General features: G+C 42.1%; 1 protein-coding gene across 2 annotated transcripts in view; it reads left to right on the top strand.

Moving 5' to 3' along the window:
- The window catches only part of ANKRD12 (ankyrin repeat domain 12), a 174,443-nt gene that overhangs the window by 48,225 nt on the left and 100,645 nt on the right, over positions 1 to 25,573 (top strand). For both annotated transcript variants that reach the window (XM_040353967.1, XM_040353966.1), the window contains exon 2: positions 24,479 to 24,617. In XM_040353967.1, coding sequence (XP_040209901.1) covers positions 24,528 to 24,617 — 90 coding nt within the window. In that variant the 5' untranslated portion in view covers positions 24,479 to 24,527. The remainder of the gene's footprint in view (positions 1 to 24,478; positions 24,618 to 25,573) is intronic.

Here is a 25,573-nt window from a genome sequence, read left to right as displayed (position 1 = left end):
GGGGGGGGTGAATGAGAAATATTTTAGGACTTGGAGCCGCAATATATTAAAAATAAAAATACTTTAGTAAGTAGGGAGAGAGGCAAATTGCGGGTTTCTTTAGCTGGGTATACCGGTCTGAATGCTGGCAAATGTTATATCTGAATGCCAACTGAACCATGGACCAGAGCGGTTTTTGGCAGTTGTTGAATTTGGCTTTGTTTTTATGCATTACATAATGCTCTTAAAGAGATGAATCTGCATTATTAAATGTCCCCCACAGAATGGTAACCATTCTGGACGGCATAGTAACTGCACATAAATCTGTAGCATGTACAAGCCCTCTCCCCGGCATGATGTTCAGGCTTCCCCCCATATCATATGATTTTAATGTGCAATTCAAAGATACATAAGATATCTGCAATATAACTGCCATCAGTGTTCTTGCTTAGAAGAGTTTTTTTTTTTTTTTTTTTTTTTGTAGGCAAAGCCATGAAATCTGTATGCCATTGTTGCCTGTTATTGCTGCCTGAAATGCAGAACAGCTTTCTGACTTTAATCAACACTCATTGAGGTTTATGTGGAGCGCAAATGAATTCACTGTGTTTAAAAAGAAAAAGAGTGGATGTGAAGAATTCAGCCCCTAGGGATTAGCCTGCACTAGGTATCTGTGATTTGTGTAAAACTGCCATCTTATTTCCCTCCCACATAATGAAAAGCCTCCCTTTGTAATCCAGACCTTGTCCTCAATTTCTGATCTTTTTTTATTGCAGTTTTATTTCTGCGCTTTACATTTTATTTGTTCCCTTTAACCACTTCAATACAGGGCACTTAAACCCCCCTTCTTACCCAGACCAATTTTCAGCTTTCGGTGCTCACACTTTGAATGACAATTACTGAGTTATGCAACACTGTACCCAAATAAAATTTGCGTCCTTTTTTTCACACAAATAGAGCTTTCTTTTGGTGGTATTTAATGAATCGTGGGTTTTTTATTTTTTGCGCTATAAATAAAAAAAGACCGTAAATTTCGTGAAAAATTGCAAATTAGTAATTTTTCTCCATACATTTTGGCCAAAATTTTTGCTGCTACATATCTTTGGTAAAAATAACCCAAATTGGTGTATATTATTTGGTCTTTGTGAAAGTTATAGAGTCTACAAACTATGGTGCCAATCCCTGAAAATGTATCAATCTGATCACACTTGAAGTACTGACGGCCTATCTAATTTCTTGAGATACTAACAAGTCAGAAAAGTACAAATCCCCCCCAAATGACCCCTTTTTAGAAAGTAGACATTCCAAGGTATTAAATAAGTAGCATGGCGAGTTTTTTTAAATTGTAATTTCTTCCCACAATTCTTTGCAAAATGAATTTTTTTTTTTACAAAATGATCATATTAACTGGTTATTTCTCTCGCAGAGCATATGCATACAACAAATTACACCCCAAAATACATTCTGCTGCTCCTCCTGAGTATGGGGATACCAAATGTGTGGGACTTTTACACAGCCTGGCCACATACAAAGGCCCAACATTGAAGTAGCACCATCAATTGCTCATCTCATTTCTCAACCACCTATTACACTTTTGAAGGCCCTGGAGCACCAGGACAATGGAATTGCCCACAAAATGACCCCATTTTGGAAAGCAAACACCCCAACGTATAATCTATGAGGCATAATGAGTCTTTTTAGCGGTTATTTTTTTTCCAGAAGTTTGTGGAAAAAAAATTAAAACTCATTTTATTTACACAAAGTTGTCCATTTATAAGATATTTCCAACACATAGCAAATATATAGCAAAAATGACACCCCAAAATACATTCTGCTACTCCTGAGTATGGGGATGCCACATGTGTGGGACTTTTACACAGCCTGGCCACATACAGAGGCCCAACATTGAAGTGTTCACGATCCAGTGTTTGGCTACTATCAACAATGTGTAGTCATTAACCTCTTCCCGCCTGCACGGCGGGTTTTTACAGCCACATTGTGGCTCTGATTTGCCGGGAGGCCGTCTTTATATGGCCTCCGGGCCACTGGGGGGCACGCGAGCGGCGCTGGCGGTGCACACGCCCGCCGCGTCAGTCAGGTGCCCATGCCTGACGGCCGCGATGTCCGCCAGGCACCCGTGATTGGCGGTCACGGAGACAGGGACGTGGAGCTCTGTGCGTAAACACAAAGCTCCACGTTCTGTTAGGGAGAGGAGACTTATGGTGTGTCCCTTGTACATAGGGACAACCATCGGTCACCTCCCCCAGTCACCCCCCCCCCTCCCCCCACAGTAAGAATCACCAATTAGGGAATACATTAACCCCTTCCTCGACCCCTTTCCTGCCAGTCACATTTATACAGTAATCAGTGCATATTTATATAATTGTTTGCTGTATAAATGAGAATGGTCCCAAAAATGTGTCAAAAATGTCTGATGTGTCCGCCGCAATATCGCAGTCCTGACAAAAATCGCAGATCGCCGCCATTAATAGTAAAAAAAAAAAAAAAAATGTCATGATTCTATCACCTATTTTGTAGACGATATAACGTTTGCTAAAACCAATCACTTTATTCTATGTAGAAGAATACGTATCGGACTAAACTGAGATTTTTTTTTTTTTTTTGGATATTTATTATAGCAAAAAGTAAAAAAATATTTTTTTTATCAAAATTGTCGCTCTATTTTTGTTTATAGCGCAAAAAATAAAAACCGCAGAGGTTATCAAATATCACCAAAAGAAAGCTTTATTTGTGGGGGAAAAAGGACGCCAATTTTGTTTGGGAGCCACGTCGCACGACCGCGCAATTGTCATTCAAAGCGTGACAGTGCTGAAAGCTGAAATTTCACCTGGGCAGGGAGGGAGTATATGTGCCCAGTAAGCAAGTGGTTAACACCATTGATTTACACACTATGTTAACATTTCCTCCAAATGAGGCAATTATCCGGTGGAGGCGCATGTGCAGAATTTCCTGGGCCCTCAGTCATGACTGCTTTACTATAGACAGAGTGCATCCCACATGTCTAGTGGTTATTGTGTCTTTCAGCCTTGCTCAGCCGCCTTTCTTATCGCTTACATTTCTTTGCACCACCTGCTGTGTCAATGCAGCAGTGCAGGTCCCCACCCACTTCACCATACATCATCTCATTCATGCGCCATCGCTGCAGGAGTGACAGAGGCAGACGTAATGACTTATATTACTGGCAGGATAATGTGAGATTATCCTACTAGTGATACAGGCATTTGAAGATGCTTTCTCCTGTCAGAGATTTATGTTCAGGAGTTTTGTTTTGAGCTTAATGGAAGCTTTTGATGACTTGTCTGGGCCCTGATGAAGGGGGATCCTTGGTCTCTAAAATGCATCAGATGCTGCTTACTTTCCTGCTACTTGTGACTATATTAAAAGATTCCTGAGATGATCACTTGATGCACTTTTTTCTTTTTTTTTTTTTTCTTTTTGCCTCATTTACCCATGTTACCAAATATTGGCATTCTTGATGTAGCAATAAATAGGTTGTTTGCAGATCTACTTGCCTGTCGTGTGTGTCTCTTCCTTATGATGAGTGGAGGGAAACATTCATGGCCCAGAAAAATGTAAAAAAAAAAGTTGTTGTTTTTTTTTTTCTGTGCCACCCACTTCTATTTGCAACCCATGATTTGTGTTTCCCAGTTTAATACAACCAGTTTGCTTTAAGAAATCTGGAATATTTTGCTCAATTTCTGTGTTGATAAATAAAATAATTAGATATCTATAACTAAAAACTATCAGCCTTTTGAATATCTTTATATGCAGCGGTTTGCCCTGTTAAAAAATGAAACCTGTTATTTGATATATCATTTTTGTGGTTAAGATTTTCTGGAAAAAAAAGTGCTTGTTTTTTTCATGGTAGAAAAGTCTTCAGAGGTAAACTGAGCATTGGTTTGAAATTTTATGAATGCTATTTTTTTTTTTTTTTTTTTAATACGTGCCTTTGTTGCGTTCATTAAACTTTGCTTATATTGCATAATATATTTTTATTTTCCAAGTAATACCTCTTATACAAATATATAGTTGCTTGCTACATTTTGTTCTGTAATTAGAACTGTTTTATAAATTAAAGCACATTGTAAACATAGCGCTTTGTTGCTGTTGTGCTGCAAATTGCATTTCTTGATTGACAAGCCTGTAGTGGTTTGCAGATCAGTTGGATTTGGTTGCTATGGGAACAGATGTGCAGGGTAAAGAAAATGTAATGGTACAGCTCATGGCTTTTCAGTAGATGATCTAACCAGGGTTGTTTCAATTCCAGTCGCTTCTGTAGCAGTGAACTCCAGCATATAAAACAGAGTTCACTGCAGGGACATTAATCTGTTTCCTTTCATGATACTGCAAGTTTCTTCAACCTGCTGGGCACAGTCCTCTTGAGCAGAAGTATAGGAGAGTTATAACTATGCACACACTTACACACACACACTTGACCATTAAATACAGCGTACACAGTATACAGTGTGGAAGTGTTTGTTTATATGTAATCTTTCTAAATCTCCCATTTGTGGAATATAAACAGTGGTGTCCAACCTTTTTTCACTTGCATACCCCTTGGCTGGCAGTGTTGTAACTAACGGCGTTTAAATAAACGCCGTTAGGTAACGATGGGCCTCCTGAGGGTAACGATTAATCTATCAGATTACTTTAGCCCTCTCGGCAATGCCGTTCCCATTACTGGGCGACGTTACCGAAATTACTTGGAGCAGGGGGGGGGCAGTCCGGGCAGACTCTGCCTCCTCCCGTGACGCTGCTTGTGAGTGACTCACCGTCCGACCAGCTGACTTGGCCGCATCGAAATGTCACTCCGCACACTCCCAGCCACCCAATGCAGTATCGGGTGGCTGGGAGTGTACGGAGTGACGTCTCGACGCGGCCGCGTCAGCTAGTCCGGTGGTCGGACGGTGAGTCACAACAAGCAGCGTCACGGGAGGAGGCAGAGACTGCCCGGCGAATGGCGATACTTGAAGTTGACGGTGAGAAGGGAGTGGGACCCCGGACCTGATAATTAATTATACACAGTATTGCATTTGCTGGGCCTGCCTGGGCATGTGGAGCGGTCCAGTGGAGTGCTCCACCGCACCGCTCCACATGCCCAGGCAGGCCCAGCAAATGCAATACTGTGTACAATTATTATCATCATCATCATCATCACACTCCACCTGCACTGGCAGCAATACTGTACAATATAGATTCAGTGTGCAGTGTGAGTGACACTGCTGCAGTGCACACTGAATCTATATTGTACAGTATTGCTGCCTGGGCAGGTGGAGTGTGATGATGATATTAATAATTGTACACAGTATTGCATTTGCTGGGCCTGCCATATACTGTACTGTATAACTGCACTACAACATTCCTTTACAAATAATGCAGATTTTAAAATGTTATTACTAATAAGTTATTAGTAATAACATTTTAAAATATGCATTATTTGTAAAGGAATTTTGTAGTGCAGTTATACAGTATAGTACAGTATATGGCAGGCCCAGCAAATGCAATACTGTGTACAATTATTAATATCATCATCACACTCCACCTGCCCAGGCATAGCCGCCGACTGTATCACTCGGCCCTGCCCCCCGGCGTGCTGCGTAATCCCCTGTGATTGACAGCAGCGCCAGCCAATGGCTGCACTGCTATCAATCCGCCCAGCCTAGCCAATCAACGGCCAGGCTGGGAACCGAACAGGATGACGAGAATGCGCCCGGAACTTTCGAGGGGTGAGGTAAGTAAAACGGGGGCTGGGGGGGGGGGGGGGCGGTGCTGTCAGATGTTTTTTTTTTTTACCTAGGATGCATTAAGGTAAAAAAAACTTTTACCTTTACAACCCCTTTAAGTTCTTATAAATTGAAGAGAACCTGTATAAGGGTGCAAGAAAATGGCAGACAGTGTTAATCCTACCTGGAATTCTTTATGATGTTCTAATTTCCCTGACACCAAAATTATTACCTTTTTGTGTAAAAAGTTTGAAAATATATTGTGGATTGTGCTTTCAATGTACATGGCAGACCTGATCATGTCTTCCCTGTGGATTGGACTTTCTGTTTTTGACGACTTTGCGCCTGCAGCCCAATTGGTCACCGAGGCAAGCTTCATTTGGCTCTTCCTTTTGGGGGCATAACACAAAACTTTATGTTAGGTGGAGCATGCAACTTCTCCACGGGCATAAACCTGTATTATGATACCAGTTAAGAAGCTAAGACTGGCAGATTGCTCTTCGGGCATTGGTGTTGTCACAAACGGAGATTTTAACCTGCAGTAATGAGATGAATGCGCATAAGACCTGGATAAATAAATTGATGCAGCTACAACATTTCTTGATAATAAAAAAAAAATAATGAAATATTTGGTCAATATTATCGAGTCAGACAGCAAAGTGCAGTAAAAACGGCTGCTCATCAAAAATATTTTTATTACTTGCTGCTTCTAATGGATATAAAAGGGAACTGATAGAGCTGAAGAAATAAATACGAATTTCTGGAGACAGTCCAGTTTAGGATTTAGGGAAAAAATTGTGAATGTCGCAATATTTATTTTTATGTATTTGCTGCCTGGGTTACTGAACTGTTCACACTATTAGTGACCTTTTTATATCGCAATATTAAATATATATAATTTTCACCTATTTGCGTGTGTGTGTGTGTGTACTGCCATTTATTTTTTGATTGGAAAGGTTGGACATTAAATGTAAACTATTACCTAAATAGGAACCTTTTTAAACTTTTGTCTCTTGTGTTAGTAAACCTAGGGCCCTGCATTCGCCATCTCTGGTCTTCCACAGTACACAGAACATGGAAATGCAATCAACAGTGGCTGCATGTTATCAAATGCAATCACGGTTTGGTTATTCAGGAATATGTAGCTGTCTGACTATAATAGCTGACAGTGAAGATTCTGCCATGGGATCTAGTCTTAACTCTCAGGGTCTAAATAACTACATAATACAAACCTTATGCAGTTAATAAGGCTCCTCCTACTGTCACCCCCTCCTGCCCATGTCCCCACTGCAGCAGCATCTGAGCAGCCTGTGTGACTATAGAGTGGGCGCCCACTCTATAGTCACATGGGCTGCTAAGATGCTGCTGCAGTGGGGACAAGAGCAGGAGGGGGGCGACAGTAGGAGAACTGCATAAGGTTTTTATGGCGGCCTACTTCCTTCATTCCTCCTTTTATTACATGTAGAGTGACAGAGGTTTCACCTCTCTGTTCCGGCAACCAGCTCCGGCTGTGATTGGACACAGCCGGAGCCAATCAGTGGATCCCACGAACACAATGTCTGTCGGAAACCCACCGATCATTCTCGAGGCAGACACTGTTCTGTGACGGGAGAAGACAGAGATCTTGTCTTCTTACAGTAAAAGCATGCCCCTCCCCAATGTTAGAAAGCACTCCCGGGGAACACATTCAACCCTTTAGTTGCCCCTGCTGTTAACTCCTTCCCTGCCAGTGTTAGTACAGTTACAGTGCATATTATTTAGCACTGATCACGGTATTGGTTTCACTGATCGCCCAAATATGTCAGAAGTGTCACTTGGTGTTCGATTTCTCTGCCGTTATTACTGGTAAAAAATATATATATAAAATATATATAAAAATTCCATAAAAATATCTCCATAGTTTGAAGGTGCTATAACTTTTGCATAAACCAATAACTTTTGCGTAAACCAATCAATATACAGTTATTGGGATTTTTTTTACCAAAAATATGTAACAGAATACATATTGTCCTAAATTGATGAGGACATTTTTAGATTTTTTTTTTTTTATTGGGTATGTTTTTAGCGCAAAAAATAAAAACCGCAGAGGTGATCAAATACCACCAAAAGAAAGCTCTGTTTGTGGGGAATTATATTTGTGTACTTTGTTGCACGACTGCGCAATTTTCAGTTGAAGTAATGCAGTGCTGTATTGCAAAAAAATGGCCTGGTCATGAAGGGGGGTAAACCTTCTGGAGATGAGGAGGTTAAAGTAGAATTCCAGGCATACCTAACCACACTTAAAAATTCTCCACCCCCAGCTCAACATCTATTCCAAGATCTGTAAGAGAGATCTTTTATACTTCCTATTTTCAGCCTGCTCCCACCTGGTCACATGATCTCCCCTTTGAGCCAGCATCGGCTGCATGGGAGAGCGCTATTGACGTTTGGCAATGCCTGGGAGAAGCAATGTCACTCATAGGTCCCTATGGCCCATCCGTTGTCGGCGCTTCCCAGTGCTGGGGGACAAAGGGGATATCATGTGACTGGACTGGAGTGGTTTGAGGTAAGTATACAGATCTTTCTTGCACGGGTTAGTCATAATGGGTTTTAGAAGGGGGAAGGAGCAGTTGGATTTTGTCTGTAATTCTACTTTGATTACTAATTTTATTATCTTTTTAGTATGATCTCTTTTTCCAATTTCCCCCCCCCCCCCCCCGTTTGATTTTATGTTTGTTTTTGTAAACGCATGACTGTTGTATTCTTAGAACAGATCCTAGCTGGATGACTAACTTTTGTAAGTAAGTGATGAGGATAATTCTGCCAAGAATAGTCAACATGTGTACAATGCTGATGCTTTTCGGATTCACACCCATTTCTGTAAGATATCCTCTCCTGTCCTTTTCTCTGTTCATACATGATAACGCCTAACCACCAACTGAGCTCAACATCAGAGGTATGCGTAATGGAAAAGCCTGTGTTTGGCAGCTCACAAAGTCGCACAGATCACTTGGGCCATCATAGTACGAGGTGCTGGAAAGTAGTTTTCATTAAAGCTGAACTCCAGGCAAGCAGCTAAATACACAGGATAGACTGTATGTACATACTGCAAACTGTTTTACCTGATATGCGATTTTGCAATTGATGGTCAGCCAGTCTTTTAAGGTATGTAGGTTTATTTAGATATCTTTATGTGTAAATATATATTTAATGTTTATTTTAGTATCTGCCTAGAATTCAGCTTTAATTAATACTGACTTCCTGCTTTCACTTTTTAAGTATATGGTTTATTTTAACATTTGCTACAAGCTTCTTTGGTGAATGGAAAGTCCCATTACACCATTAAGGAGTTGAAGCATGCCATAGAAATTACCATTTTTATTTATTTTTTGTAGAAAATAAGGCCTATGTATGGAAGATGATTCTGTAGACCTGGGCAGTATTTCCATGTTTTCCTGGAAAAACAATTGTGTTTTTTGCCATTCAATAGAATAGAAAGTGGTTTACTTGTTCACACATATGTCTGATTGTAAAGCTTTTCAGAAAAGCAGTGATATAGAAATATTCTAATTTTGTCATCATATTTGACATGTAGCACAACTGTATATGCTCATGGCAAATTATGTATGCTGTATTGTTCATAGATGGCAAGTACCAAGATTTAGGCATGGTTTTTTTTTTCTCCCAGAGATTAACGAGAACCAAAATAAATTGGACTAATTGCAACTATTAAACCAATCCCTTTTTTTTTATTTTGCTGTGCAAAAAGTGCTGAATTTGAGATAGAATAAAGAGACCCTTTCATTCCAGTTACTATCATGTAAAAACACTATCAGCAGGACCAAAAAGCAGAATGCAGAAATGGTAAAGAAAATAAGTGAGATCGTAGTGCTAAAGTCTATGTGTACAGACAAAAAGAAACAGACCTGCATGGTGCTGCCCTTTCCTTACTGCTTTCGGAGACGGGCAAACATGGAATGATGCCAGCATCTGATTTCCAGTGACAAAAGTGTAAAAGATAGTACAGCATGTTGCCGCCATAAAATGGCGTGGGGATGGGGAGAATGATTGTAATACTAATATGTAGAAGTACCTAATTTCTCTGAAGTCATACATAGCCAATATACAACATCAATATAAAAACATTTTGACATATATCAGAATGAATCATGTAAAGTTCCACTACCAGTGGCACTTCACCCCCCAACCCAATTCACTCCCCTGCTCCATTTCCCTTTCTTTTCCACCTCAGGTGTCCTAGTTAAAACTTGCTGGTTCTTGTAAGCTATTTAATTACCTAGAACATGCTTTACCATCAACTGAAAGATGTTTCTATTCCTATATATACCACCTCAGCATCCTTGGGTACACACTGTGTGCAATGTACTGTGATATTACTCTGTTTCCATCAGCAATTTTTAACCTTGACTGCTTTGTTAGATAACTTTATGTGAAGTATACTGTTGGATTATGAACATCGTAAATATCTGACACTAGAATGGTAATAATGTAATTTTAAGATAACACTAAACTACCGGGATATTCTTTCTCTAAAAATACTCCAGACACATAGTCTGGAGTGGATCTCATAGTCCACAGGCTCTAGTCTAGGGCCAGGGCCGGCAACCTATTAATTGGCATACTAATAGGGTATGGTTAGCGTGAGATCTGGACGGAGTAAGGTGAGAAGTCCGGAGCAGGTGAGCAGAGAGGCGGCTGGGCGGAGCAGTGGAGGGGACTTGTTTTGCACTGAGCTACCATTCACTGAAGCAACAGGTGTGGGCTCACTGGGGCTGCTGCAGCTGCTGAAGTTTCTTTAGCGCTGTGTAACAAAGAAAAAACTGTGAGTCGTATGCTGCAGCCCCAGTGAGCCCACACCTGCTACTTTAGTAAGAGAGGTAACTCCGTGCGAGAGCATGTCTCCTCCTGCTCCAGATTTCTGGCTCTGAGCTGGGTGTCTTCTGTTCTTGCATTTCAGTTCCCTGGGAGGAAGAAATGAGGGGGTTTTCTGTACTGCGGTATATGAACTGGGGGGGGAAAGGGGTTCTGTGCTGGGCGAAGGGAATGGTTGTGCTGTGAGGGGGAGTCTGTATTGTAAAGCTGGTTGGTCTGTGCTGGACAGGGGGGGGGGGGGGGGGTGGTCTGTACTGAGGGGTTAGGATAAGGGATGTTCGGGAAGATCTCCATCGTGAGGAATATGGGTGGTTGTCCATGTTGTTCAGGTGGATCTCCACCTCTTAAAGGTGCAAAGATTGCACAAAGGAAAAAGCCATTAGAACCGCTTTAATTTTGGCATCATTTCAGAGTCTGGAGTAGGTCTGTGACGTCAGCGGACCTTAGCCCACTGTCGACTCATTCTGGGTCACAGGAGAGCACAAGCAAATTCACACCTGTGACCCACATGAGAAGAATGGCCAACACAGCTTTGGTTATACTACTTCTTTTTTTTTTTTTTTGTTCATTATATGTGAAGGCTATCTTCTCCCAGGAATTGGAGACCTTTTTCTCTAGTGATTGCATGGTGCAGTGCATTATCAAAACCATCGTATAGCTCCTAGCATCGAACATCTCAAACTGTTATGTGGAGTAAATGTTCCAAGTCCTGGTTTTCATGATTACTGCTCTCTAAACTTTAGGGCACTTTCACACTAAGAGGCTGAGGTGTTGGCGGGGGAAGTGTCGCTATTTTTAGCGTAGCTTTACTGCTGTTTTAGCGGTGCTTTTAACCCCCGCTAGCGCCCAAGAATTGATTTCAATAGGCAGGGACGCTTTAGGAGCGGTGTGTACACATCTCCTAAAGCACCTCCAAAGATCCTGCTAGCAGGACTTTTTTTTTTTTAGCATCCTGCCAGCGCACTGCTCCAGTGTGACAGGAGAGGTGCTACATGCGCTATTTTCATCGCTATGGTATTGGGGTTATTATATCTGAACTGTGCTTGGTGTTCCTGGGTATTTTAAAATAAATTTTCATGTAAATTGGGAAAAAAAACTGTAAATCGGGCTGCATGTTGGCAAAGTCTATGTGATGGTTATGTGTTTTTTGCTATGCCTGTGCTTGAAAGCAAACAGACAGAATTTCATCAAAATGCTGTACAATTAAAGTGGTTGTAAACCCCTTTTTAGAACTTGTACCTATAGGTAAGCCTAGAATAAGTGCAGCAAGGTGGGTGCGATAGGAGAGCCAGTAACTTATGCCACCATAGGTCCCTTTTTTACATGGGCACCTCCTCTAAGCAGAATCTGCTTGCTTCAGCGGGGGAACTCACTGATAATCACTGCAGGTGGATGAACGGTCCTTTCCGCTCTGCTGTTCAGACACGGGCACAGCCTGCTCTCCTTTATGGGGCCGTCTGATGGAAACTAACCACCTGTCCGTTTCCATCTTATCCACCAGACGGATTGAAAATAGGGCTACCATCCGTCTGTTTTTGACGGACAGGATCGGAACATTTTTTTTTATTCATTTTTATTTTTCCATTTTCATTGAAATACATTTTTTATCTTTAATTCACCCCCTGCCATGCCACAGCCAACACAGCTGAAGGCCCCTTCCAAACTGCCTGTCCGTTTTTCAGGTGGACCTGATCGGACCCTTCAGCCTCCTCTATGTAGCGGCAGATGTCCGCTGACACCCGTCGCCATCCGATCTTATTTTCCATCCGTCTGTTTTTGGCGGACCGGATCGGATGTTTCCATCTTTGTGGGGGTGTAAATGGAACAGAGGCAGTTCTAACTATCTGCCCCATACTCCCAGTCCACTCACTATTAAGCAAAGGGCGCCAGATGAAGCCCACAACGACTTAAACCTCTTCTCCTCTTGGGAAGGAGATGGGCGGGCTGTGAGAACGGGCACGGGAAACATTCAGTGCCCTAAATGACTCCTTGTCACAGCCACCACAAGAGGGTGCTAGTTCCCCAATCTAAACATCTCGCTCCTAAAGGCCACGGCCTCAATTTCTGGCCGATGCGGCATCTTAGTCTGCGCACGTGGTCGGGGGTGTACAGTAGAGCCCAGGAGCCAGGTCACGAATTCTAGTCGCCAATTTGACCTAGCGCCTGGGGTTTGTCGAGCCCTGCTGTAAATAACTGTGCCATTTAGGATATGTTGGTGCATGCGCTGTGAAGAAATGGCCCTCCAAGCCATTTCTTCCAGAGCAAGTGGCGGGAATGATGTCACACAGCTCCCCGAAGAGGGCCCAAGATGGAAGTGGGACAGCGCGGGCTACGATTGCAGGAAAGTGGCACATAATGGGCTAGTATGCGAGTGCCTATTATGCTTTTACTTTGCAGGGAACAAAAGAGGAAGTAAACCCTGTACACTGACACATCGGAGCCAGGATTTGGGCAAACCTAACCAGCACATGTCCGGTACACCCTCACGGCACTCCTCAGTGATACAGCGATCGCACAGTATACCGGACCTGCAACAGGCATCCCGAGGTGCAGGCTTGTCCAAGATGGCGCTGGACGACCATGAGGACGAATACAGCGAGGAGTCCCAAGCTGCTTTGGAGAACATGGTAATAAACCGCACCCCTACCCCTGACCGTCCCCCGTCTTACGCAGACTTGTCAGCGTTTGTGGCTGGCATAAAGAACACCTTTTTCCTCCGCTTTCACGGAGCTGACATGCTGGCTCTGAATGAAAGAATGCATAACACATAACACTTGGGCCACAAGAGGGATAAAGCAATTACTCACTTGGAGCTCATACTGCCCAATTAATAGCAGTTTATCGCCACCTAGAAGATTTAGACAATAGGGGCAGAAGGCATAACATAAGGGCGAGAAGGGTGCCAGAGACAAAATCGTTGGATCAAATCACCCCAGCCCTGTCCTCCTATTTTCAACAACCTGCTGGAGAGGCCGGTGGATGCTACCATTGAGTTTGACCGAGCTCATAGAGCCCTCAGGTCACATCCGAGCGAACCAGCACCGCCCAGAGATATAATTTGCTGTATACCGTATAATTATAAGCTTAAGGAAGACATCTTAGCTCGGTTTTATCAAAACTATCTAAAAACTTGTTTTGTTTTTTTGTTTTTTCATTTATCAAAAGAAAAAACAGTGGTTATTAAATGCTCTATAGAAAGCTCTATATGTGTGGAAAATTTGGGTACAGTGTTGCATGACTAGGCAATTGTCATTCAAAATGTGAAAAGCCGAAAATTTGGCCTGGGCAGGCAGGGGTTAAAAGTGTCCAGTATTGAAGTGGTTAAAGATGTCAGTTTCAATGGCCTGCACCACGTATGTTTTTCAGAGAAGGCATGACGCTGTACTGTACAGTTTCTGGCTGTTTTATAACATTATAAGAACTGATCAAAGTGAACAGTTATCAGATTCGCTGATTTTCAAGGTAAATAATTTTGGAGGATTTTCTCTTTAGGAATATATTACCACCTCTATCATGTAAAATCAATTTTCTCTATGGTATAGTGCATGTAACCAGTTTTTCAGCATAGATTTATATGCATGCTTTCACATCATACTTTTGGAATGTGCAGTTCTATATTTAAATTGTCAGTTACTTGAAAGCTCTTTGTGACACTGTGTGAGAGTTCCAGGTGCTTCTTTGCTGTAAAGATATATTAGTAAAGCTAGACTGCAGTTATAATGTGCATATATTTTCAGACACTGGATTTTCATTTCAGCAGCTTGTGCTGTGATTTTTACTGTTTGGAAAGAGGAAAACGGCCAGCAGGATGCCAGTATCCATCTCACAGAAGGCTGTAGATTATAGAGTATTAATGTTAAATGCACAATGACCTCAAACATTTTCTTGGTCAAACTGCATCTAGTGTAGTGGAATGTATATGCCCTGTTCGGTCTTCTATTACCGCTTTGCACATTTCAAAAACATATTCAGGACTTTGTGATGGCGTCGTGGCTGGTTCCCAAAATTGGCAGAACAGAATTCTAATCCCTTTGGCAATGTAGCACAATTCACATGTGTTTTAGCTGGTTGTCAGGAGTTCTGTCTCCATGAGATGGAAAGGAGGGCGGTGACAATGACACTCTAAGGACGGCAGCAGTGCTGAGCAAGTGACCTTCTTTGCTTAGGAATTCCTCCATCCAACTCTAAATCTATTCCACTGGCTGAAATAGAAAAAAAAAAACTACTACCGTATATACTCAAGTATAAGCCGAGTTTTTCGGCACATTTTTTTTGTGCTGAAAATGCCCCCCTCTGTTTATACTCGAGTCAACTTTTTGCGCCTGATCTCCCGGAATTTGGGGACCCGGTACCAGACGGTTGTAGGGCCCCTGGACCCGGAACTTGGCACACATGTAGCACAGAGCAGGTAAGTGTAACATGTTTGTGTGTTTTTTTTTTTTTAAGCCTAACCTTTTGATACCACTTTAAAGGAGTTGTAAACCCTCCTGTGTTTTCACCTTAATGCATCCTATGCATTAAGGTGAAAAACATCTATTACCACCCCCCCTCCCCCTGTTTTTAGTTACCTGAGCCCTGGAAAGTCCAGCGTTGAGAACATGCTGGATCTTTGCCCGGGGTTCGCTGCACTTCATTGGATAGATTGATAGCAGCGTAGCCATTGGCTACTGCTGCTGTCAATCAAATTCAATGACGCGGGGCCCGGAGGGCGGGACCGAGTCCTGAATTCGGCAGCTATGGACGCCGAATGCAGGACTCAGGAGTGTGCCCGCACCGTAACCCCCTTGGGAGAACGCTTCCCAGAGGGGGTTATCTAATGCTAGGAGGATCTGAGAGAAATGCCGGGGGACACCAGAAAACGGCATCGGGGCCATTCTGTGCAAAACGAGCTGCACAGTGGAGGCAAGTATGACTTGTTTGTTAATAAAAAAAGAACCTATAGGCACCTTTCAATTGTGACGGTATTCGGCCGATAGTGGTGTGCGGTTTTAACCCCCGCTAGCGTCAGAAAAGGGGTTAATACCGCCTGCAATGCGCCTTTGCAGAGGCGCATTCCTGGCGATATAGCCGTGGTGTCCTATTGTTTTCAATGGGAAGGAGCGCTAAACACACCGCTCCAAAGATGCAGCTGGCTGGACTTTAGGAGCGGTCCGGCCAGCACATCACCCCAGTGTGAAAGCTTTTGAGTTTTTCAGGCGGTATGAAAAACTCCTCAGTGTGAAAGGGGTCTTGGTGTCACTTTAAGGCAGTGTTTCTCAATTCCAGTCCTCAGGCCCCCCCAACAGGTCAGGTTTTCAGGATTTCCCTCAGATGAAAAGGCTGTGGTGATTACTAAGGCAGTGAAACTGATCAAATCACCTGTGCAAAATAATGGAAATCCTGAAAACCTGACCTGTTGGGGGGGCCTGAGGACTGGAATTGAGAAACACTGCTTTAAGGTAAAAGAACTTTGGACTTTAGAATCCAAAATGCTCCATCTCTATTTGTTCATGAAATCTGCAGGATCAGGCAGAAATCACCTGGATACCCTCAGGTTGCTTGAAAGCTGGATCAACCTGTACAGTGCCTTAAAGTATTCACACCCCTTGAAATTTTCCAAGTTTTTTTCATGTTGCACCCGAAAATGTAAATATGTTATTGGGATTTTATGTGATCGACCAATACAAAGTGGCACATAATTGTGAAATGTAAGGAAAATGATAAATGGTTTTCCAAATGTTTTACAAAATAAATATGTCAAAAGTGTGGCATGCATTTGTATTCAATACTTTATAGAACCACCTTTTGCTGCAATTACAGCTGCAAGTCTTTTTGGGTATGTCTCTACCAGCTTTGCACAAATAGATAGTGACATTTTGCCAATTTTAATTTGCAAAGTGGCTCAAGCGCTGTCATATTCAAATAGCAAGTTTCAAGTCTTACCACAGATTCTCAATTGAATTTAGGTCTGGACTTTTATCTGGGCCATTCTAACACCTGAATATGCTTTCGATCTAAAACATTCTATTGTAGCTCTGACTGTATGTTTAGGTTCGTTGTCCTGCTGGAAGGTGAACCTCCGCCCCAGTCTCAAGTCTTTTGCAGATTCTAACAGGTTTTCTTCTAAGATTGCCCTGTATCTGGCTTCATCCATCTTTCTATCAACTCTGACCCGCTTCCCTGCTGGATTGTGTGTTCAGGGTGATGTGCAATGTTAGGTTTCCACCACACATAACGTTTTGCTTTTCGGCCAAAATGTTCGATTTTGGTCTCATCTGGCCAAAGCACCTTCTTTCGTTTGTCCGGTCAGATTTGTGGAGTGCACGACTAATAGTTGTCCTGTGGGCAGATTCTCTCTCCTGAGATGTGGATCTCTGCGGCTCCTCCAGAGTTACCATGGGCCTCTTGGCTGCTTTTCTGTTTTAATGCTCTCTTTGACCGGCCTGTCAGTTTAGGTGGACGGCCATGTCTTGGTAGGTTTGCAGTTGTGCCATACTCTTTCCATTTTCGGATTATGGATTGAACAGTGCTTTTTTTTTTTTTTCATAACTTTACACTGCTTTTTAACTTCTCCACGACTTTATACCTGACGTTTCTGGTGTAATCCTTGGCTTTTATGATGCGGTTTGTTCACTAAGGTTCTCCTAACAAACCTCCTGAGGGCTACACAGAACAGCTGTATTTGTACTGAGATTAAATTACACACAGTTGTACTATTTACTAATTGGGTAACTTCTGAAGGCAATTGGTTCCACTAGATTTTTGTTAAGGGTCTCAGAGTAAAGGGGGCTGAATTCAATACTTTTTCAAGGCACTATATATCTTTAGAAAAGAAGAAAAAACTGCGCCTATATATCTTTGGTAATCCACCAGCTTCTATGCTTTGACTTGCTGAGCAGGATCGAGCTTGTGGATAATGAAAGTCAGAGTAAGGTCTGAAGTCCTCCTCTGCTTACTTGTTTTGAATCATCTTTCAAACTTTGATATACAGGGTTCAGCATCACAGCGAGTTAGCTAGCATTTCAGATAGAGATGTGGGCAGTAGCATAACACATTTCACACATGTTTATCAGAATTTGTAACTTTCAGGTATTTGCTGTTCATTTTATTGTGGAGAGTGCCTATTTTCTGGTTGCATGATTTATTTGGATTCAATGACTTTACATAAAAACACATTGCATCAAAATCAAAACAGGGACACTAATGGTTAATGTTTTTTCACCTCAATACATCCTATGCATTAAGGTGAAAAAATATCTGACAATACCAGCCCCCCTGTTTTATTTACCTGAGCCCCTTCACCTGCGGCGCTCGCCCCCGACATCCTCTTCGCCGCTCAGCCTGGTCGTTGATTGGCTAGAGTGGATGGATTGAAAGCAGCGCAGCCATTGGCTCGCGCTGCTGTCAATCACATCCAATGACGCGGCACACCGAGGGCGGTCCCGAGTAAAACAGTGAGCGACTATAGCCTCCGGCTGTATCACAGGAGCGCGCATGAAGGTGGAAAGTTCTTGCGGGGAGGACCAGATATAGCCGCCGAGGGACCCCAGAAGATGTGGATCGGGGCCACTCTGTGCAAAAGTATAACATGTTTGTTATTTAAAAAAAACAAAACTGTTGTGTTTTGGTGATTTTACTGTTGCCGGTTGCAGCAGTGAGCATACTGCTAGGCCTGCTTCTACTATTATTTTAAGCTTGGAACCCAAGAGTGATCAGTATGAAAAAGTTAAATCGCTGGGGGAAAAAAAAAGCATGAGCTGCCAGTTTAACATAATACATAATAAAGCAAAACCATATGAATTTACACAAAAACGATCAAGTGTTCAGAGTAGGGCACTACACAACTTGGATGGTTATATAAACTAGCAAAGTGTTTTGTGATTTAAAATGCTGAATGCCACACATGATTCTGCAATATCAATTTGGCTCATATTTTTTCCCTATAAGGAAGTCACTGTATCTCGTGACAAAACATCAGCAGTGGGGCTACGTGACATCCTCCAGTGCACTGTGTTGGAGCGCCGGACAAAGTGCACTATGGGAAACGCCACATCTATGCAATCATGTGATTGCAGACACAGCGTTTCAATTTGCAGGCTTTAAACTGGCTTTGCGGCGCATTCCATCCCGCCACATAGCTTCCAGAGAGGCGCCTGTAGTGTATATTTGGTTGGGTGAATGATAGACATTTGCACCGCCCTAGGACATGGGCGGTGCGGTCTATCGCAGTTACAACATCACTTCCAGGTTTCCCTGTGCATGGGATAACCGGAAGTGACGTCAGCAGCTTCGTGGAACGCACGTCCCGAGCGGAGCTGCATTAGGTAGGTATTGTTATCTACATTTAGATGACTTGACATGGCTGCACTGATCGAACAAAAGCTAAACAAAACACCACAAGGCTTTACTCTCTGGGTACAAACACACACAGAATGTGATTGGCTAAGATGGGCTGTGCAGCGTGCACCTGACTTAGTGAGCCCTGCCCCTCCTCCTCCCATCCAGGAAGTGTGTGTGCAGTGTATTGTGCATGCTCAGCTGTCTTCATAGATATACACTGCGAGGAAGAAGCCTGTTCTTCTCTGAGCACCTCCTGTGTTCAGCCTCGGGTATGTACTAATAGAGAGCCACCTACATACCACAGTCACATGTATAGACTGTCTTAGGTTGTATAGTGTCAGCTCAGCTTGTACTGGACCCCTATCACATGACAGCACAAGGTTTACATTGTGAGCTCATTGTGTGGAATCAGGTGTCTGTCCCTTCTCTGTATGAATACCTGTGCCTTAGTTATTTAGATTACCTCATGCTTTATCCCTTCCTATACATTGTATTCGATACCCCCCTACCTTGATGGTTGGTGTCCCCCTTGTGTATGCATTGGGGCAATGTGAGTATTCCTGTAATGCAGCTGCTCTGTGTGGCATGTTCATTGTAAATGTGACATCTCTCGCATTGCGTGTTCGTTTGAAGAAGTAAAACGTGTACTTTAACACTCCCCAATAGATCACTAAAGTGGGATTCAGTCTGTTATTCTGTACTTTACTCCAGACCTTCCATGCCAAACAAAAAGGTCTTATTCTTTTTTTGAAAGCCTCCTGTCCTCCCAGCACAAATGGTTTGTAAACAGGTCTCTAAAACAAAAAAGAAGCTTGGCCCTGGGATGTGACACTTCCAGGATAGCTGAGCACTTGGGCCCCTTTCACACTGGGGCACGTTTAAATTGTATATTGGAGCACTTATGAGGAACTGGCATGTATGATATAATATACATTGATATTCAAAGGAGAAAAACCTCTATAAGAAGATTAAGATCAACTGTGGGTATGAAGTTGGGTGTATAGGATTTTACTGTGTTTTTTTATTTTGTTTTTTGTGGTTGAACTGGATGGACTTGTGTCTTTTTTCAACCTGACTAACTATGTAACTATGTAACTATGTAAGGTTGTGATTTTTTAAGAGAGGGCTAGTATTGATTTATTATATTGATATATTCTTTTAGTTTTTTTGTATTGTATTTTATCAAATCAGTTTTCTCATTTCAATGTTGTTGCCCTGGACGGATATAGTGACATTTTAGGTGTGGCAAAGCACAACCGTGATGGGCGCCAACATTTTTATTTTATATATATTTTTTAGTATTTTTGGTGAGCGTGGAGCTTTTTTTGTTTTCACACTCTAACGTGTACACACAATCAAATTTTCCCACAAGTAAATTTTGATTTGAGCTTTTGGTCGAAAATTCCGACTGTGTGTAGGTCCCTTCGGACTTTTTCTGTAGAAATTTCCGACAGCATAAATTTGAGAGCTGGTTCTCAAATTTTCAGACGCACCTAAAAACACACATGCTCTGAATCCAGTCGACGCATGCTCAGAATCATTGCACTTCATTTTTCTCGGCTTGTCGTAGTGTTGTACGTCACTGCGTTCTTGCCGGTGGGAATTTTGTGTGACCGTGTGTATGCAACACAAGTTTGAGCCAAAATTCAGTCAGAAAAAAATCCACGTTTTTCTTGTCGGAATTTCCGATCGTGTGTACAGTGGGGTTATGTATAATAAATTAATCACAATGCATACGCATACCTGTTTACAGACATTCCGGGAGGGAGAAAGAACTGCTGGGCTTTCTTATTAGAAAACACAGTATGCTCTGCAAAGTGTGATGTTAATTTAAAAAAAGCAAAAATACCAGTATTAAAAAAAATATATATATATAAAAGATCTATTTTTACAATACATAAATAATTAAAAAGTAAAACATTGGCAAAAATATAGCTTCACTTTACCGGTTAGTCAGACGCTTTGGGTGAAACTGCAGCCATTAAACAAATTTGGTTATCATTCAGTTGGTGTGCTTTTATAATATTTTCTAGTCTAATTGTCATAGTCTTATGTATTTTGGCCCCACCTACTGCTTAAAACCCAACCAGTTCTCTTAATAAAGTATAGGCTCATTACATGGCAGACTTGGATGCCACCCCAACCAGATAGCTCAGTATGACACTGGAACAAAAGACAAGTCCCAAGACTATATGCATCAGGGAGACATCGAATTGTATATTCCAGGAGTGTCAAACTCCAGTTCATCATGGGCCACATCAGCATTATGGTTGCCCCCAAAGGGCCGGTTTTATCTGTAATTATATATTAATTATATTATGCATCTACACTTTTTGTCATTTTAATAATTGCCTCTGCATTCTATCATTGCTGGTTTTAGTAATAACCTAAGACTTAACCACTTAAGGACCGGACCAATATGCTGCTAAATGACCCAAGGGGTTTTTACAATTCGGCACTGCGTCGCTTTAACAGACAATTGCGTGGTCGTGCGACGTGGCTCCCAAACAAAATTGGCGTCCTTTTTTCCCCACAAATGGAGCTTTCTTTTGGTGGTATTTGATCACCTCTGCGGTTTTTATTTGTTGCACTATAAACAAAAATAGAGCGACAATTTTGAAAAAAAATCTATTTTTTACTTTTTGCTATAATAAATATCCCCCAAAAACATATATAAAAAAAAAAATTTTCCTCAGTTTAGGTCGATACGTATTCTTCTACCTATTTTTGGTTAACAAAATCACAATAAGCGTTTATCGATTGGTTTGCGCAAAATTTATAGCGTTTACAAAATAGGGGATAGTTTTATTATTTATTTATTTTTTACTACTAATGGCAGCGATCAGCGTTTTTTTTTCGTGACTGCGACATTAAGGCGGACACTTCGCACAATTTTGACACATTTTTGGGACCATTGTCATTTTCACAGCAAAAAATGCATTTAAATTGCATTGTTTTTGAAAATGACAGTTGCAGTTTGGGAGTTAACCACAGGAGGCGCTGTAGGAGTTAGGGTTCACCTAGTGTGTGTTTACAACTGTAGGGGGTGTGGCTGTAGGACTGACGTCATCGATCGAGTCTCCCTATAAAAGGGATCACTCGATCGATGCAGCCGCCACAGTGAAGCCGTGTTTACATACGGCTCTCCCCGTTCTTCAGCTCCAGGGAGCGATCGCGATGGGGCGGCTATAAACGAATAGCCGCGCCGTCGTCCCGGATCGCTCCCCGCGGGAATCCGACCACCGCATGTAAGGGGGGGGGGGGGGGGGAGTCCCGATCGGACCCCCGATCCACGTCTAGGCAAGGACGTACAGGTACGCCAATGTGCCTGTACGTGCCATTCTGCCGACGTACATATACATGCGGCGGTCTGGAAGTGGTTAAGCTGTGAAGGACAGGTACAGTCCAGCATGGAGCTCACTCGCACACCTGTAGCAGATGATGCAAGTCTGAAAAAAGTTGTGATGCATGCCGTTGGTATCAGCCACAAGAAACTTTATTGGAGACTGCTCACCCAGAACATGGTTCTGCCATGGTGTTCTGTCTGAGCAGTCTCCAATAAAGTTTCTTTTGGACGATATCACTCGTGTGCGACCCTTTTCAGCTGGCATATAATTGTATTGTTCTTTTAATTATAAGCAGATGTCCAGCGCACCCCCCCCCCCCTTTCATACTTCAGAAAGAAGCTGGGGGTGAAGCTGGGAAGCAAAACGTGCAGGGTATGGAGGAGGGTGGGAGTCAGCTGCCAGAGTCTGCTGAATGCTGAGACCAGGGGGTGCTGCAGCTACAGAAAGGTACAGGAGCTGTAGGGGGGAGTTATGTCCTCCCTTTTTCTGCCGACTGCTAAGACGAGGTGGGGGCAGAGACGGGGAGGATGTGTTGCAGCTAGGGCCACATGAAATTGGCCTGGCAGGCATTGTGTTTGATGCATGTGGTGTATACCTAGCTTAACTTTATGGGTTGGCTGTGGAATGGTTTGCATTAGGGTTGTCCCAGTACCGATACAAAGCATTTGCGCGAGTACTTGTACTCACGCAAATGCTCCCGATGCCTGATCCAATACCTAGGAGAGAGAGGGCAGCGTGTAATGCCTGTCTGTGTCCGTGTATAATCCTCAGACGGCGGCCATCCAGTGTATAAAAGCCGCGCCGCCTCCTTGTCTGTGATAGGGGAACACTCCTAGCAAGTGAGTCAGTGTTCTGCCTATGACGGACACCCTTTCATCCTCATCCCATGGACGAGGATGTCCGTGATAGGCGGAACACCAACTCACTGAGTTCCCCTATCACGGACGAGGAGCAGGCGCGGCTTTTGTACACTGGATGGCCGCCATCTGAGGATTATACCGGGACACAGACAGGCATTACACGCTGCCCTCTCTCTCTCCCAGGTATCGTTTCAGGCAATCGCCTTATTCATGTAATTTAGTTTAACAAGGTATTCTGTAACATATAATATTATCCTATTGACACTTTAACTGAGGAAAAGCTTGCCAGTCTTAATATCTTTAACTTCTAATAATCACTCTATAATGTGCTCAGTTCTTGCTCCACTTTACCTAAATACAATGGTATTTTAGGTTATGTCTCTCTCTTACCATTCCCTCTAATTCACTACAGTATATAATCTCTCCATAGGCAATACGTTATCCCCTGAATGCAATGGTTGTGGTAATGACATTACAAATTGCTGAATTTGTGTATATCTCCATTTCTTTAAAGGTGTCACACCCCACTTCTCTCGCATATCTTGGAGTAAACCTAAAATATTCCACTGCACAGACATTACACGCTGCCTCTCTCTCCCAGGTATAGGATCAGGCAATCGCCTTATTCATGTAGTTTAGTTTAACAATCTACTGTAACCGTCCTGAATCAGTCCATGTTCTCTCACACGCTAAGTTTTTTTGATTATTACATCACAGTAGAGCACAACTGCTTGTATGAAGTATGCTAACAAGTACACTTCATTCATCACAAATGTCACATTTCCTTTGATAGTGTGCAGATAGGGCATTAGATGAGTGCTGCCAAGTACCTCTTTGTATTCTAAGAACTCCAACCAGTAAAACATTTGTCATGTTAGGTGTTGGACCACAATATTACTTCCTTTTTCTCTGTCCTACTATTAGGGCTGCAGACTGGCTGGTATCTGTTATCAAAGGACTTCTAAACTGACACAACAGGTTTCAATGCGTCACTGTCACATGACATTAAAAAAAAGTATCGGTAATCGGTATCGGCGAGTACTTGGGGGGGAAAAAAAATATCAGTACTTGTACTCTGTCTTAAAAAAAGTGGTATCGGGGACAACCCTAGTTTACATGCTTGATAACCATTTTGGTCCCCTTTTTTTCCTCTACCGTAATCCACCTACTTGTCTAACCTATAAATTCAAAGCACATTGTTCAGAAATTTACAGTTTCTTTTTCATAGGTAGTTGTTACATCTAACTTCCCTTTCCCAACATGTATGCTTAAGAGTTGACATTAATTTAAGTGATTATTATTTGAATGTGTGGTTGGAAAATAATGGCTGTAGCATAATCAATTGTTTCTTTCCTTGTAGGCACATAATGATCAAGCTGACTTGGTTTGGGAACTGAATTAATAATAAGATGCCCAAAACATTATCCACAAAAGTAACCCCAAGTGAGAATTCCGACAGTGACTGCAACATCATGGTAGAGAAACAAACCGGACGAAAGGTAGGTGAAACTGCTTTCTGTAGAATAGGATAAACTGATTTAAGGCACCACCAGATGTTTTCATTTGCTTTTCCCTTAAATAGGTTGTTTTTGCAAAATAAATCCTATTTTTCCATGTCTCAAGCAGCTGGCTCTGGATGTTCCGGATGTCTTCCTGTGCTTGCTGGAATGCATGGAAAACAGCTGGTGGGTTTCTTGAAGAACTTGCTTTCGACTTTTACACATAGGCCTTTTATTGTTGAGATTTATTTTACTGGTCAGGTTTTCATTTCAACATTTAATCCTGTTGTATGCAAGTAAAGCCTGACAAAATGAAAATGTACAAATGTAACTATTAATGATTTATTTGAATGTACAAATCTTCACACTTAACCAGTAATCCTGGTACTTCTACAGGTTTTCCAATAGTGTATTGTTTTGTTTTAGCCTTTTTGTAAGCTAGGGCTCTGGAAGTCCATATTATTGTAGAAGTCACATACTTATACTTGAAACAGATATATATTAAAAAGCTCCAGAGAAAGTAGTTGAATAGTTAAAAATGTAAATGTATTCTAAAATGCAGTTAGTAAAAAAGCATCTGGATTTGTGTTGCCTCCTGTAATCCTCTATATAGCAGGATTCAGGTAGAGCAGAGGGTCAGCAGTAAAAGCAATGGAGTGACCTCCTCAATGTGCTGCTTTTTTATTGTCCAGTCTGGGCTGTGGTGTGTGTGTTTTTTTTTCTTTTTATACAAAGTGCTCTTGATTAAGCTTAATGACAAAATTGGCTGCACAGAATTGCATTTTTTGGCAGATTAGAGTCCTCGTATACATTATTATATTTTGGCTATATATTTTTCTGGATTTATGGCTGGTTCACGCCACAATTTCTATGTTTGCCAAATGTCAGCTATTATCCTATGTGGTATTGTTCTCACCTGATATTGCACCATTCTTTGTAATATCTGAAATACAATA

This window comes from Rana temporaria, chromosome 5 (assembly GCF_905171775.1).
Source record: "Rana temporaria chromosome 5, aRanTem1.1, whole genome shotgun sequence".
In the NCBI taxonomy this organism is placed as follows: Eukaryota; Metazoa; Chordata; class Amphibia; order Anura; family Ranidae; genus Rana; species Rana temporaria.
The sequence above is the reverse complement of the archived record's forward strand: the minus strand, read 5'-3'. Positions and strand labels throughout refer to the sequence as shown.